A 13,948-nucleotide genomic window follows, 5' to 3' on the forward strand; every position below is an offset into this window, starting at 1 on the left:
ACGGCTCCTCTCCGTACACCTCATACACACACGGCTCCTCTCCGTACACCTCATACACACACGGCTCCTCTCCGTACACCTCATACACGCGCGGCTCCACCTCGTACACACACACGGCTCCACCTCGTACACCCACGGCTCCGCTCCGTACACCTCGTACACGCGCGGCTCCACCTCGTACACACACACGGCTCCACCTCGTACACCCACGGCTCCCCTCCGTACACCTCGTACACGCGCGGCTCCACCTCGTACACACACACGGCTCCACCTCGTACACCCACGGCTCCGCTCCGTACACCTCGTACACCCGCGGCTCCGCTCCGTACACCTCGTACACGCGCGGCTCCGCTCCGTACACCTCGTACACGCGCGGCTCCGCTCCGTACACGCGCGGCTCCGCTCCGTACACCTCGTACACGCGCGGCTCCGCTCCGTACACCTCGTACACACGCGGCTCCGCTCCGTACACCTCGTACACGCGCGGCTCTGCTCCGTACACCTCGTACACACATGGCTTGGCTCCGTACACCTCGTACACACACGGCTCTGCTCCGTACACCTCGTACACACACGGCTCTGCTCCGTACACATCGTACACACGGCTCCGCTCCGTACACATCGTACACACACGGCTCTGCTCCGTACACCTCTTACACACACGGCTCTGCTCCGTACACCTCATACACACATGGCTTGGCTCCGTACACCTCGTACACACACGGCTCTGCTCCGTACACCTCATACACACATGGCTTGGCTCCGTACACCTCATACACACATGGCTTGGCTCCGTACACCTCGTACACACGCGGCTCCGCTCCGTACACCTCGTACACGCGCGGCTCCGCTCCGTACACCTCGTACACACGCGGCTCTGCTCCGTACACATCGTACACACACGGCTCTGCTCCGTACACATCGTACACACGGCTCCGCTCCGTACACATCGTACACACACGGCTCTGCTCCGTACACCTCATACATACACGGCTCTGCTCCGTACACCTCATACACACACGGCTCTGCTCCGTACACCTCATACACACACGGCTCTGCTCCGTACACCTCGCACACACGCGGCTCCGCTCCGTACACCTCGTACACACGGCTCCGCTCCGTACACCTCGTACACACACGGCTCCGCTCCGTACACCTCATACACACACAGCTCTGCTACATCCACACTGTAAATCCTGACCCCACACATACTTACCTCAACCAGCACCATGACAACAGCAAAACAGAGTCTTGCAGACGGTAGAGGCAAGGCTGAGCGCACAGGACCTGTGATGAGGTCACAGGAGGGGCGGAGTCAGGGGTGACATGATCAGGGGTCTGGACAAAAGCTCCTGATCATGTGACCCCCTGACTCCTCCCCTCCTGTGACCTCATCACAGGTCCTGCGAGCAGGCAAGCGAGTGCGACGCTGTGAGTGGCTGCGGGGGGGAGGGGGTCTCATGCCAAGGCGAGGGCGTGGCGGCTTATCTCCCTGCAGTGCGGGAGGAACTTGGAAACTATCACCGCCATGCCCGCAGAGGGCCGGCGGCAGGAGCAACAGTCGCCGCAGCCGCTGGCAAGCGGCCAGATGATCGGGCGCTGCCGCCCGCGGCCCACGTGACAGCGGCCCAGCGGGAAAATGCCCGGTTGGTTATATTGCCAATCCGGGCCTGCCCCCAATATCAATACAGCCGTCCGATTAGACCCCGTAAATAGCACAGTCCGCAGGCCATGCTCCTGTAAAGATACAGCCCGAGACCGGATCCCAAAAATAATCCAGGCGGCTATATATGGCATTTTCAGGAGCCAGATCTATCTATTCTGGATTATTCGAAGTTCCCCTAAATAATGTAGACCCCCTTAACCAGACCTAATAAATATTAATAACCTGATCCCAGACCTCTTAAATAAATCTAGTCCAATACCAGGTCTCTAAATGATACAGACCTCAATCCAGTGCTAGATGCGGTCACTAGGTGTCGCTGTAGCAGCAGTTCTAGGTGCGGTCACTAGGTGGCGCTGTAGCAGCAGTGCTAGGTACGGTCACTAGGTGGCGCTGTAGCAGCAGTGGTAGGTGCGGTCAGTAGGTGTTGCTGTAGCAGCACTGCTAGGTGCGGTCATTAGGTGTCGCTGTAGCAGCAGTGCTAGGTGCGGTCACTAGGTGTCACTGTAGCAGCACTGCTAGGTGCGGTCACTAGGTGTCGCTGTAGCAGCAGTGCTGGGTGCGTTCACTAGGTGTCGCTGTAGCAGCAGTGCTAGGTGCGGTCACTAGGTGTCGCTGTAGCAGCAGTGCTGTGTGCGGTCACTAGGTGTTGCTGTAGTAACAGTGCTAGGTGCGGTCACTAGGTGTCGCTGTAGCTGCAGTGCTGGGTGAGGTCACTAGGTGTCGCTGTAGCTGCAGTGCTAGGTGCGGTCACTAGGTGTCGCTGTAGCAGCAGTGCTGGGTGAGGTCACTAGGTGTCGCTGTAGCAGCAGTGCTAGGTGCGGTCACTAGCTGTTGCTGTAGCAGCAGTTCTAGGTGCGGTCACTAGGTGTTGCTGTAGCAGCAGTGCTGGATGCGGTCACTAGGTGTCGCTGTAGCAGCAGTGCTAGGTGCGGTCACTAGGTGTCGCTGTAGCAGCAGTGCTGGGTGAGGTCACTAGGTGTTGCTGTAGCTGCAGTGCTAGGGACAGTCACTAGGTATCGCTGTAGCAGCAGTGCTAGGTGCAGTCAGTAGGTGCCGCTGTAGCTGCAGTGCTAGGTGCGGTCACTAGGTGTCGCTGTAGCAGCAGTGCTAGGTGCGGTCACTAGCTGTTGCTGTAGTAGCAGTGCTGGGTGAGGTCACTAGGTGTCGCTGTAGCAGCAGTGCTGGGTGCGGTCACTAGGTGTCGCTGTAGTTGCAGTGCCAGGTGCGGTCACTAGGTGTCGCTGTAGCAGCAGTGCTAGGTGCAGTCACTAGGTGTCGCTGTAGAAGCAGGGCTAGGTGCGGTCACTAGGTGTCGCTGTAGCAGCAGTGCTAGGTGCGGTCCCTAGGTGTCATAGAATCATAGAATCGTAGAGTTGGAAGGGACCTCCTGGGCCATCTGGTCCAACCCCCTGCTCAAAGCAGGATTCGCTAAATCATCCCAGTTAGATGTCTGTCCAGCCTCTGTTTGAAGACTTCCATTGGAGGAGAACTCACCACTTCTCGTGGCAGCCTGTTCCACTCATTGATCACTCTAACTGTCAAAAAGTTTTTTCTAATATCTAATCTGTGTCTCCTCCCATTCAGCTTCATCCCATTGCTTCCAGTCTTTCCTTGTGCAAATGAGAATAAAGTTGATCCTTCTACAATGTGACAGCCCTTTAGATATTTGTAGACAGCTATTAAGTCTCCTCTCAGTCTTCTCTTTTGCAAACTAAACATTCCCAACTCCTGCAACCTTTCCTCATAAGACAGGGTTTGCAGACCGGTCACCATTCTGGTTGCTCTTTTCTGAACTTGCTCCAGTTTGTTGATGTCTTTTTTAAAATGTGGTGCCCAAAACTGGACACAATATTCCAGATGAGGTCTGACCAAAGAGGAGTAGAGGGAAATAATGACTTCACGTGATCTAGACTGTATGCTTCTGTTAATACATCCTAGAATTGCATTTGCCTTTTTTGCTGCTGCATCACACTGTTGACTCATATTCAGTCTGTGATCTATTAGTATACCCAAGTCTTTTTCACATGTGCTGTCACTTAGCCCTATTCCTCCCATTCTATATATGCTTTTTTCATTTTTATTGCCCAGATGTAGTACTTTGCATTTCTCCCTGTTAAAAACCATTCTGTTAGTTGCTGCCCACTGCTCCAGTTTATTTATATCTTTTTGAATCCTCTCTCTCTCTTCTCTAGTATTAGCTATCCCTCCTAGCTTTGTGTCATCAGCAAATTTAATCAGTTTACCCTCAATTCCTTCATCTAAATCGTTGATAAAGATGTTGAACAATACAGGGCCCAGGACAGAGCCCTGTGGTACCCCACTTGAGACATTCTTCCAACTGGATGTGCAGCCATTTACGACCACTCTTTGGGTCCGATCACTAAGCCAGTTATGAATCCACCTAACAGTTGCCTTGTCCATTCCATACTTAGTCATTTTTTCAATAAGGATTGTATGAGAGACTTTGTCAAATGCTTTGCTGAAGTCAAGATATACTATATCTACAGCATTTCCTTGATCCACCCAATCAGTAATACCGTCATGGAAGGAAATTAAGTTAGTCTGACATGACTTATTAGTTACAAACCCATGCTGACTCTGTTTAATCACTTCATTCTTATCCAGGTATTGACATACATGTTGTTTAATAATTTGTTCAAAGATCTTTCCTGGTATAGAAGTCAGACTCACCGGCCTATAGTTGCCTGGGTCCACCTTCTTCCCCTTTTTGAAGATAGGAAAAACATTTGCTCTTCTCCAGTCTTCTGGCACTTCTCCTGTTCTCCAAGAATTTTCAAAGATTATGGAGAGGGGTTCAAAAATTTCTTCTGCTATCTCCTTCAGTACTCTGGGGTGTAATTCATCTGGACCTGGAGACTTGAATTCATTTAGGTTAGCTAAGTGTTTCCTCACTATCTTTCTGTTTATAGATATCCTGGATTCTTCTATTCCCTTAATATGACAGTGAATAACAGTTGATGTTACATTTCCTTTCTGAGAGAAAACAGATGCAAAATAGGAATTTAAAAGTTCAGCCTTCTCAACATCCTGTCTTACCATTTCATCATTTTCATCCTGTAAAAATCCTATAGCATCTTTGACTTTTCTTTTACTTTTGACATATCCCCAAAATCCTTTATTATTGCTTTTGACATCTCTTGCAAGCCTCAATTCATTTTCAGCTTTAGCTAATCTGATTTGTGCCCTGCAGGTTCTGCAGACAGCATTATATTCTTCTTTAGATATGCCTCCCTCTTTCCATTTTATAAACATTTTTTTCTTCCTTTTTAGCATGTGCTTAAGTTCTGTGTTCATCCATCCTGGTTTCCTTAAATGCTTCCTATTCTTCCCTCTTTTCGGAATTGTTAACAACTGTGCTTTGAGAATTTCATTTTTCAAGATTTCCCATCCTTCCTGGACATTTTTGTCTTTAAGGATATCCAGTCATTGGATCCCTCCAATTCTCTTTCTGAATCCCTTAAAATCTGCCTTTCTGAAATCTAACCTTGACGACTGAGTCTTCACAGGTCTTCCGCCTCTAGTTATCCAAAATTCTAAAATAGCATGGTCGCTACCTCCTAGGGTCCCAGCCACTTTTACCTCCTCAACCATTTCCTCCCTGTTTATAAGGATTAGATCCAAGGTAGCAGTTCCCCTTGTTTTCTCCTTTACCTTTTGGAAGATAAAGTTGTCAGCAGGAGAGGATAAGAATTTCCTTGACCTGTTAGTTTTGCCTGAGAGAGATTCCCAACAAATGTCTGGATAGTTGAAATCTCCCATGACAACTATGTCATATTTTTTGGAGAACTTGGCCATTTGATGCATAAAGAGTTCATCCATATCTTCAGGTTGCACAGGCGGCCTGAAGTAAATGCCTACAATGGTGTCCTTTCCATTGTTCTGTCCTTGTATTCTTACCCAAACAGTTTCCACAGAACTCCCAGTCTCTGAAGCTTCAATCTCTGTGCAGATATACGCGTTTCTAACATACAATGCGACACCCCCTCCTCGTTTATCAAGTCTGTTTCTTGCAAATAAGTTGTATCCTTCTAGTCTTGTATTCCAATCATGTGTATTGTCCCACCAAGTTTCAGTGATTCCAATGACATCATATTTCTTTTCCTGTGTTAGTAGTTCCAATTCTCCTTGTTTGTTGCCCATGCTTTGTGCATTAGTATAGAAACATTTTAGTTTGTGATTGGTTTCTCTTTCTCCAATATTGCTAGGTGTGGTCACTAGGTGTCGCTGTAGCAGCAGTGCTGGATGCGGTCACTAGGTGTCGTTGTAGCAGCAGTGCTAGGTGCAGTCAGTAGGTGTCGCTGTAGGTGCAGTGCTAGGTGCGGTCACTAGGTGTCGCTGTAACAGCAGCGCTAGATGCGGTCACTAGGTGTCGCTGTAGCAGCAGTGCTAACTGTGGTCACTAGGTGTCGCTGTAGCAGCAGTGCTGGGTGCGGTCACTAGGTGTTCCTGTAGCAACAGTGCTATGTGCGGTCACTAGGTGTCGCTGTAGCAGCAGTGCTGGGTGAGGTCACTAGGTGTCGCTGTAGCTGCAGTGCTAGGTGTGGTCACTAGGTGTTGCTGTAGCTGCAGTGCTAGGTGCGGTCACTAAGTGTCGCTGTAGCAGCAGTGCTAAGTGCGGTCACTAGGTGGCGCTGTAGCAGCTGTGGTAGGTGCGGTCAGTAGGTGTCGCTGTAGTAGCAGTGGTAGGTACGGTCAATAGGTGTCGCTGTAGAAACAGTGGTAGGTGCGGTCACTAGGTGTCGCTGTAGCAGCAGTGGTAGTTGCGGTCACTAGGTGTCGCTGTAGCTGCAGTGCTAGGTTCGGTCACTAGGTGTCGCTGTAGCAGCAGTGCTGGGTGCAGTCACTGGGTGGCGCTGTAGCAGCTGTGGTAGGTGCGGTCAGTAGGTGTCGCTGTAGCAGCAGTGGTAGGTGCGTTCACTAGGTTTCGCTGTAGCAGCAGTGGTAGGTGCGGTCACTAGGTGTCGCTGTAGCAGCAGTGGTAGCTGCGGTCACTAGGTGTCGCTGTAGCTGCAGTCCTAGGTGCGGTCAGTAGGTGTCGCTGTAGCAGCAGTGCTAGGTGCGGTCACTGGGTGGCGCTGTAGCAGCAGTGCTAGGTGCGGTCACTAGGTGTCGCTGGAGCAGCAGTGCTAGGTGCGGTCACTAGGTGTCGCTGTAGAAGCAGTGCTAGGTGCGGTCACTAGGTGTCGCTGTAGCAGCAGTTCTAGGTTTGGTCAATAGGTGTCACTGTAGCTGCAGTGCTAGGTGAGGTCACTAGGTGTCGCTGTAGCAGCAGTGCTAGGTGCGGTCACTAGGTGAAGCTGTAGTTGCAGTGCCAGGTGTGGTCACTAGGAGTCGCTGTAGAAGCAGTGCTAGGTGCGGTCACTAAGTGTCGCTGTAGCAGCAGTGCTAGGTGCGGTCACTAGGTGTCGCTGTAGTTGCAGTGCCAGGTGTGGTCACTAGGAGTCGCTGTAGAAGCAGTGCTAGGTGCGGTCACTAGGTGTCGCTGTAACAGCAGTGCTGGGTGCGGTTACTAGGTGTCGCTGTAGCAGCAGTGCTAGGTGCGGTCACTAGGTGTCGCTGTCGAAGCAGTGCTAGGTGCGGTCACTAGGTGTCGCTGTAGCTGCAGCGCTAGATGCGGTCACTAGGTGTCGCTGTAGCTGCAGCCTAGATGCGATCACTAGGTGTCGCTGTAGCAGCAGTGCTAGGTGCGGTCAGTTGGTGTAGCTGCAGTGCTAGGTGCGGTCACTAGGTGTTGCTATAGCAGCAGTGTTGGGTGCGGTCACTAGGTGTCGCTGTAGCTGCAGTGCTAGGTACGGTCACTAGGTGGCGCTATAGCTGCAGTGCTAGGTGCGGTCACTAGGTGTCGCTGTAGCAGCAGTGCTAGGTGCGGTCACTAGGTGGTGCTGAAGCTGCAGTGCTAGGTGTGGTCAGTAGGTGTCGCTATAGCTGCAGTGCTAGGTGCGGTCACTAGGTGTCGCTGTAGCAGCAGTGCTAGGTGCGGTCACTAGGTGTCGCTATAGCTGCAGTGCTAGGTGCGGTCACTAGGTGTCGCTGTAGCAGCAGTGCTTGGTGCTGTCAGTAGGTGGTGCTGAAGCTGCAGTGCTAGGTGCGGTCAGTAGGTGTCGCTGTAGCAGCAGTGCTAGGTGCGGTCACTAGGTGTCGCTGTAGCAGCAGTGCTAGGTGCGGTCACTAGGTGGCGCTGTAGCAGCTGTGGTAGGTGCGTTCACTAGGTGTCGCTGTAGCAGCAGTTGTAGGTGCGGTCACTAGGTGTCGCTGTAGCAGCAGTGGTACCTGCGGTCACTAGGTGTCGCTGTAGCTGCTGTGCTGGGTGCGGTCACGAGATGTCGCTGTAGCAGCAGTGCTAGGTGCGGTCACTGGGTGGCGCTGTAGCAGCAGTGCTAGGTGCGGTCACTAGGTGGCGCTGTAGCAGCAGTGCTGGGTGCGGTCACTAGGTGTCGCTGTAGCTGCAGTGCTAGGTGCGGTCACTAAGTGTCGCTGTAGCTGCAGCCTAGATGCGATCACTATGTGTCTCTGTAACAGCAGTGCTAGGTGCGGTCAGTAGGTGTCGCTGTAGCTGCAGTGCTAGGTGCGGTCACTAAGTGTCGCTGTAGCTGCAGCCTAGATGCGATCACTATGTGTCTCTGTAACAGCAGTGCTAGGTGCGGTCAGTAGGTGTCGCTGTAGCTGCAGCGCTAGATGCGGTCACTAGGTGTCGCTGTAGCTGCAGCCTAGATGCGATCACTATGTGTCTCTGTAACAGCAGTGCTAGGTGCGGTCAGTAGGTGTCACTGTAGCTGCAGTGCTAGGTGCGGTCGCTAGGTGGCGCTGTAGCAGCTGTGGTAGGTGCGTTCACTAGGTGTCGCTGTAGCTGCTGTGCTGGGTGCGGTCACGAGGTGTCACTGTAGCAGCAGTGGTACCTGCGGTCACTAGTTGTAGGTGCGGTCACTAGGTGTCGCTGTAGCAGCAGTGGTACCTGCGGTCACTAGGTGTCGCTGTAGCTGCTGTGCTGGGTGCGGTCACGAGGTGTCACTGTAGCAGCAGTGCTAGGTGCGGTCACTGGGTGGCGCTGTAGCAGCAGTGCTAGGTGCGGTCACTAGGTGGCGCTGTAGCAGCAGTGCTGGGTGTGGTCACTAGTTAGCGCTGTATCTGCAGTGCTAGGTGCGGTCACTAGGTGGCGCTGTAGCTGCAGTGCTAGGTTTGATCACTAAGTGTCGCTGTAGCAGCAGTGCTGGGTGCGGTCACTAGGTGTCGCTGTAGCAGCAGTGCTGGGTGAGGTCACTAGGTGTCGCTGTAGCTGCAGTGCTAGGTGCGGTCACTAAGTGTCGCTGTAGCTGCAGTGCTAGGTGCGGTCACTAAGTGTCGCTGTAGCAGCAGTGCTAGGTGTGGTCACTAGGTGTCGCTGTAGCAGCAGTGCTGGGTGCGGTCACTAGGTGTCGCTGTAGCAGCAGTGCTGGGTGAGGTCACTAGGTGTCTCTGTAGCTGCAGTGCTAGGTGCGGTCACTAAGTGTCGCTGTAGCTGCAGTGCTAGGTGCGGTCACTAAGTGTCGCTGTAGCAGCAGTGCTAGGTGTGGTCACTAGGTGTCGCTGTAGCAGCAGTGCTGGGTGCGGTCACTGCGTGTCGCTGTAGCTGCAGTGCTAGGTGCGGTCACTAAGTGTCGCTGTAGCTGCAGTGCTAGGTGCGGTCACTAAGTGTCGCTGTAGCAGCAGTGCTAGGTGCGGTCACTAGGTGTCGCTGTAGCAGCAGTGCTGGGTGCGGTCACTAGGTGTCGCTGTAGCAGCAGTGCTGGGTGAGGTCACTAGGTGTCTCTGTAGCTGCAGTGCTAGGTTCGGTCACTAAGTGTCGCTGTAGCTACAGTGCTAGGTGCGGTCACTAAGTGTCGCTGTAGCAGCAGTGCTAGGTGTGGTCACTAGGTGTCGCTGTAGCAGCAGTGCTGGGTGCGGTCACTGCGTGTCGCTGTAGCAGCAGTGCTATGTGCGGTTACTAGGTTTCGCTGTAGCTGCAGTGCTAGCTGCGATCACTAGGTGGCGCTGTAGCAGCAGTGCTGGGTGAGGTCACTAGGTGTTGCTGTAGTAGCAGTGGTAGGTGCGGTCAATAGGTGTCGCTGTAGAAACAGTGGTAGGTGCGGTCACTAGGTGTCGCTGTAGCAGCAGTGGTAGTTGCGGTCACTAGGTGTCGCTGTAGCAGCAGTGCTTGGTGCGGTCACTAGGTGGCGCTGTAGCTGCAGTGCTGGGTGTGGTCACTAGTTAGCGCTGTATCTGCAGTGCTAGGTGCGGTCACTAGGTGGCGCTGTAGCTGCAGTGCTAGGTTTGATCACTAGGTGTCGCTGTAGCAGCAGTGCTGGGTGCGGTCACTAGGTGTCGCTGTAGCAGCAGTGCTGGGTGCGGTCACTAGGTGTCGCTGTAGCTGCAGTGCTGGGTGCGGTCACTAAGTGTCGCTGTAGCAGCAGTGCTAGGTGTGGTCACTAGGTGTCGCTGTAGCAGCAGTGCTAGGTGTGGTCACTAGGTGTCGCTGTAGCAGCAGTGCTGGGTGCGGTCACTGCGTGTCGCTGTAGCAGCAGTGCTATGTGCGGTTACTAGGTTTCGCTGTAGCTGCAGTGCTAGGTGTGGTCACTAGGTGTCGCTGTAGCAGCAGTGCTAGGTGCGGTCACTAGGTGTCGCTGTAGCAGCAGTGCTAGGTGTGGTCACTAGGTGTCGCTGTAGCAGCAGTGCTAGGTGTGGTCACTAGGTGTCGCTGTAGCAGCAGTGCTGGGTGCGGTCACTGCGTGTCGCTGTAGCAGCAGTGCTATGTGCGGTTACTAGGTTTCGCTGTAGCTGCAGTGCTAGGTGTGGTCACTAGGTGTCGCTGTAGCAGCAGTGCTAGGTGCGGTCACTAGGTGTCGCTGTAGCAGCAGTGCTAGGTGTGGTCACTAGGTGTCGCTGTAGCAGCAGTGCTAGGTGTGGTCACTAGGTGTCGCTGTAGCAGCAGTGCTAGGTGTGGTCACTAGGTGTCGCTGTAGCAGCAGTGCTAGGTGTGGCTGTAGCAGCAGTGCTAGGTGTGGTCACTAGGTGTCGCTGTAGCAGCAGTGCTGGGTGCGGTCACTGCGTGTCGCTGTAGCAGCAGTGCTATGTGCGGTTACTAGGTTTCGCTGTAGCTGCAGTGCTAGGTGTGGTCACTAGGTGTCGCTGTAGCAGCAGTGCTAGGTGCGGTCACTAGGTGTCGCTGTAGCAGCAGTGCTAGGTGTGGTCACTAGGTGTCGCTGTAGCAGCAGTGCTAGGTGTGGTCACTAGGTGTCGCTGTAGCAGCAGTGCTGGGTGCGGTCACTGCGTGTCGCTGTAGCAGCAGTGCTATGTGCGGTTACTAGGTTTCGCTGTAGCTGCAGTGCTAGGTGTGGTCACTAGGTGTCGCTGTAGCAGCAGTGCTAGGTGCGGTCACTAGGTGTCGCTGTAGCAGCAGTGCTAGGTGTGGTCACTAGGTGTCGCTGTAGCAGCAGTGCTAGGTGTGGTCACTAGGTGTCGCTGTAGCAGCAGTGCTAGGTGTGGTCACTAGGTGTCGCTGTAGCAGCAGTGCTAGGTGTGGCTGTAGCAGCAGTGCTAGGTGTGGTCACTAGGTGTCGCTGTAGCAGCAGTGCTGGGTGCGGTCACTGCGTGTCGCTGTAGCAGCAGTGCTATGTGCGGTTACTAGGTTTCGCTGTAGCTGCAGTGCTAGGTGTGGTCACTAGGTGTCGCTGTAGCAGCAGTGCTAGGTGCGGTCACTAGGTGTCGCTGTAGCAGCAGTGCTAGGTGCGGTCACTAGGTGTCGCTGTAGCAGCAGTGCTAGGTGTGGTCACTAGGTGTCGCTGTAGCAGCAGTGCTAGGTGTGGTCACTAGGTGTCGCTGTAGCAGCAGTGCTGGGTGCGGTCACTGCGTGTCGCTGTAGCAGCAGTGCTATGTGCGGTTACTAGGTTTCGCTGTAGCTGCAGTGCTAGGTGTGGTCACTAGGTGTCGCTGTAGCAGCAGTGCTAGGTGCGGTCACTAGGTGTCGCTGTAGCAGCAGTGCTAGGTGTGGTCACTAGGTGTCGCTGTAGCAGCAGTGCTAGGTGTGGTCACTAGGTGTCGCTGTAGCAGCAGTGCTAGGTGTGGTCACTAGGTGTCGCTGTAGCAGCAGTGCTATGTGCGGTTACTAGGTTTCGCTGTAGCTGCAGTGCTAGGTGCGGTCACTGTGTCGCTGTATCAGCAGTGCTAGCTGCGATCACTAGGTGGCGCTGTAGCAGCAGTGCTGGGTGAGGTCACTAGGTGTTGCTGTAGCTGCAGTGCTAGGTTCGGTCACTAGGTGGTGCTGTAGCAGCAGTGCTAGGTGCGGTTACTAGGTTTCGCTGTAGCTGCAGTGCTAGGTGCGGTCACTGTGTCGCTGTATCAGCAGTGCTAGCTGCGATCACTAGGTGGCGCTGTAGCAGCAGTGCTGGGTGAGGTCACTAGGTGTTGCTGTAGCTGCAGTGCTAGGTGCGGTCACTAGGTGTCGCTGTAGTTGCAGTGCTAGATGCGGTCACTAGGTGGCGCTGTAGCTGCAGTGCTAGGTGCGGTCAGTAGGTGTCGCTGTAGCTGCAGTGCTAGGTACGGTCAGTAGGTGTCGCTGTAGCTGCAGTGCTAGGTACGGTCACTAGGTGACGGTGTAGTAGCAGTGGTAGGTGCGATCACTAGGTGTCGCTGTAGCAGCAGTACTATGTGCAGTCGACAGGGCTAGGCTGTGAGAATAAATGTTGCCAAAAGTGGGCGTGAACCCCCTCCCGGCTCACACACGTCTTGTTATTTTACTAGGGTCACACGAGGTCACTTGATATACATAGCATTTCGTTCTACACTGTGGTATATAATTCTACATTCGGCCACATGAGGTCGCTAAAATATTATAGCTTGACATTTGATATGTGGCCACACGATGGCGGTAGAATATTTTAGTAATACATGTAATTCTACAAGCAATTACACGAGGGTGCAAAAAAGAGATGTGATTCCACATGAGGACGCTAATTAAAAAAACATAGAATGTCATTGTGGACATGACCATAAGACGACGATAAAGGATAATATGGAAATCTCATTATAGGTCGTTACAAAATAAATACAGCATGTCATTCTACATGCGGCCGTAACAGGAGAAAAATATAATTTACATGTCATTCTACGTGCGGCCACACGATGGCGCTAGAAAAAAATATAGCATGTCATGCTGTCACTAAAATAATATAGTTTGACATGCTACAAGTGGCCACACGATGGCAGTAAAATAAAATTAAGATATGTCTTGTAATTTTAGATGTAGCCCACGCGAGGTCGCTTAAAGAAAATATAGCATGTATAGCATGAGGAGGCTAACATAATTTAACTTGTCATTCTACATTTCAGCCACACGATGGCGATAGAAAGAAAAAAAAAATAATAAAATAAACGCTTCCTAGAACTGAGGCTTAGGAGCATCCGTAGTCCTGTGCGCATGCGCGGTAGTGGATGGCTGCTGTGGCTCGGCATCATCTGGGGAAGAAGTAGCTGATCTGAGGGCAGCATGAAGAGTAGATTCAGTACTATAGATATCCGGGCGGTGATCTCAGAGCTCAGCGACAGGTGACTGAGGCGCTGCTGCGGGCTGGGACAGTGCTCTGGTGTGTGGCTGTGTTACATTACTGTCTGTTCTTTCCTAGCCTGCTGGGCATGAGAGTGTACAATGTGTATGATGTGGACGCCAAGACGTATCTCATCCGCCTGCAGAAGTAAGTGGACAGGACACGATGTCGGCGAGCAGAAGTACAAATAAAGTTTATTGAAAGCAGGGCAGATCTGCTGCAGCGCTGAAGGCGGCGTGACGTGTGTTACCTGCGCCGAGCTGAGAGCATTAAGGCATTCAGTGGTGGTTGCATTTGTAACCCCTTAGTGACCAGCACACATTTCTGAATTCTGACCCGCGTCCCATTATGTGGTGATAACTCTGGGACGCTTCAACAAATCCCAGGGATTCTGACACATTATAATTTATGATAGTGGTAAATTTAGGTCGATATGTTTTGTGTTTATTTACAAAAAATATCAGAATTTGAGACAAATGTTTAAAAATTAGCAATTTTCAAACTCTGAATGGTTATCCCTTTAATCCAGCTAGTCATGTCACAGAAAAACATTAATAAATAACATTTCCCTCGTGTTGGCCTTCCATCAGCACCATTTGTAAAATGTTATTTTGTTAGCATTTTAGGAGGGTTAATAAGGTTTCATTTTTCCAAGGAAATTTGCACTATTTATTTTTTTTAGGGACCTATCCAGGTTTGAAGTGAC

At 52.3% G+C, this 13,948-nt stretch overlaps 1 protein-coding gene across 1 annotated transcript in view; it reads left to right on the forward strand.

The window, feature by feature from the left end:
- The first annotated feature begins 13,085 nt into the window (after positions 1 to 13,085).
- The window catches only part of NEMF (nuclear export mediator factor), a 103,646-nt gene continuing 102,783 nt past the window's right edge, over positions 13,086 to 13,948 (forward strand). Inside the window, exons 1-2 of the mRNA XM_073577740.1 lie at positions 13,086 to 13,243; positions 13,321 to 13,389. Of these exons, the coding sequence (XP_073433841.1) occupies positions 13,185 to 13,243; positions 13,321 to 13,389 (128 nt within the window). The 5' untranslated portion in view covers positions 13,086 to 13,184. The remainder of the gene's footprint in view (positions 13,244 to 13,320; positions 13,390 to 13,948) is intronic.

Source organism: Dendrobates tinctorius, unplaced genomic scaffold (assembly GCF_039654945.1).
Source record: "Dendrobates tinctorius isolate UK_male_01 unplaced genomic scaffold, ASM3965494v1 ptg000057l, whole genome shotgun sequence".
Taxonomy (NCBI): Eukaryota; Metazoa; Chordata; class Amphibia; order Anura; family Dendrobatidae; genus Dendrobates; species Dendrobates tinctorius.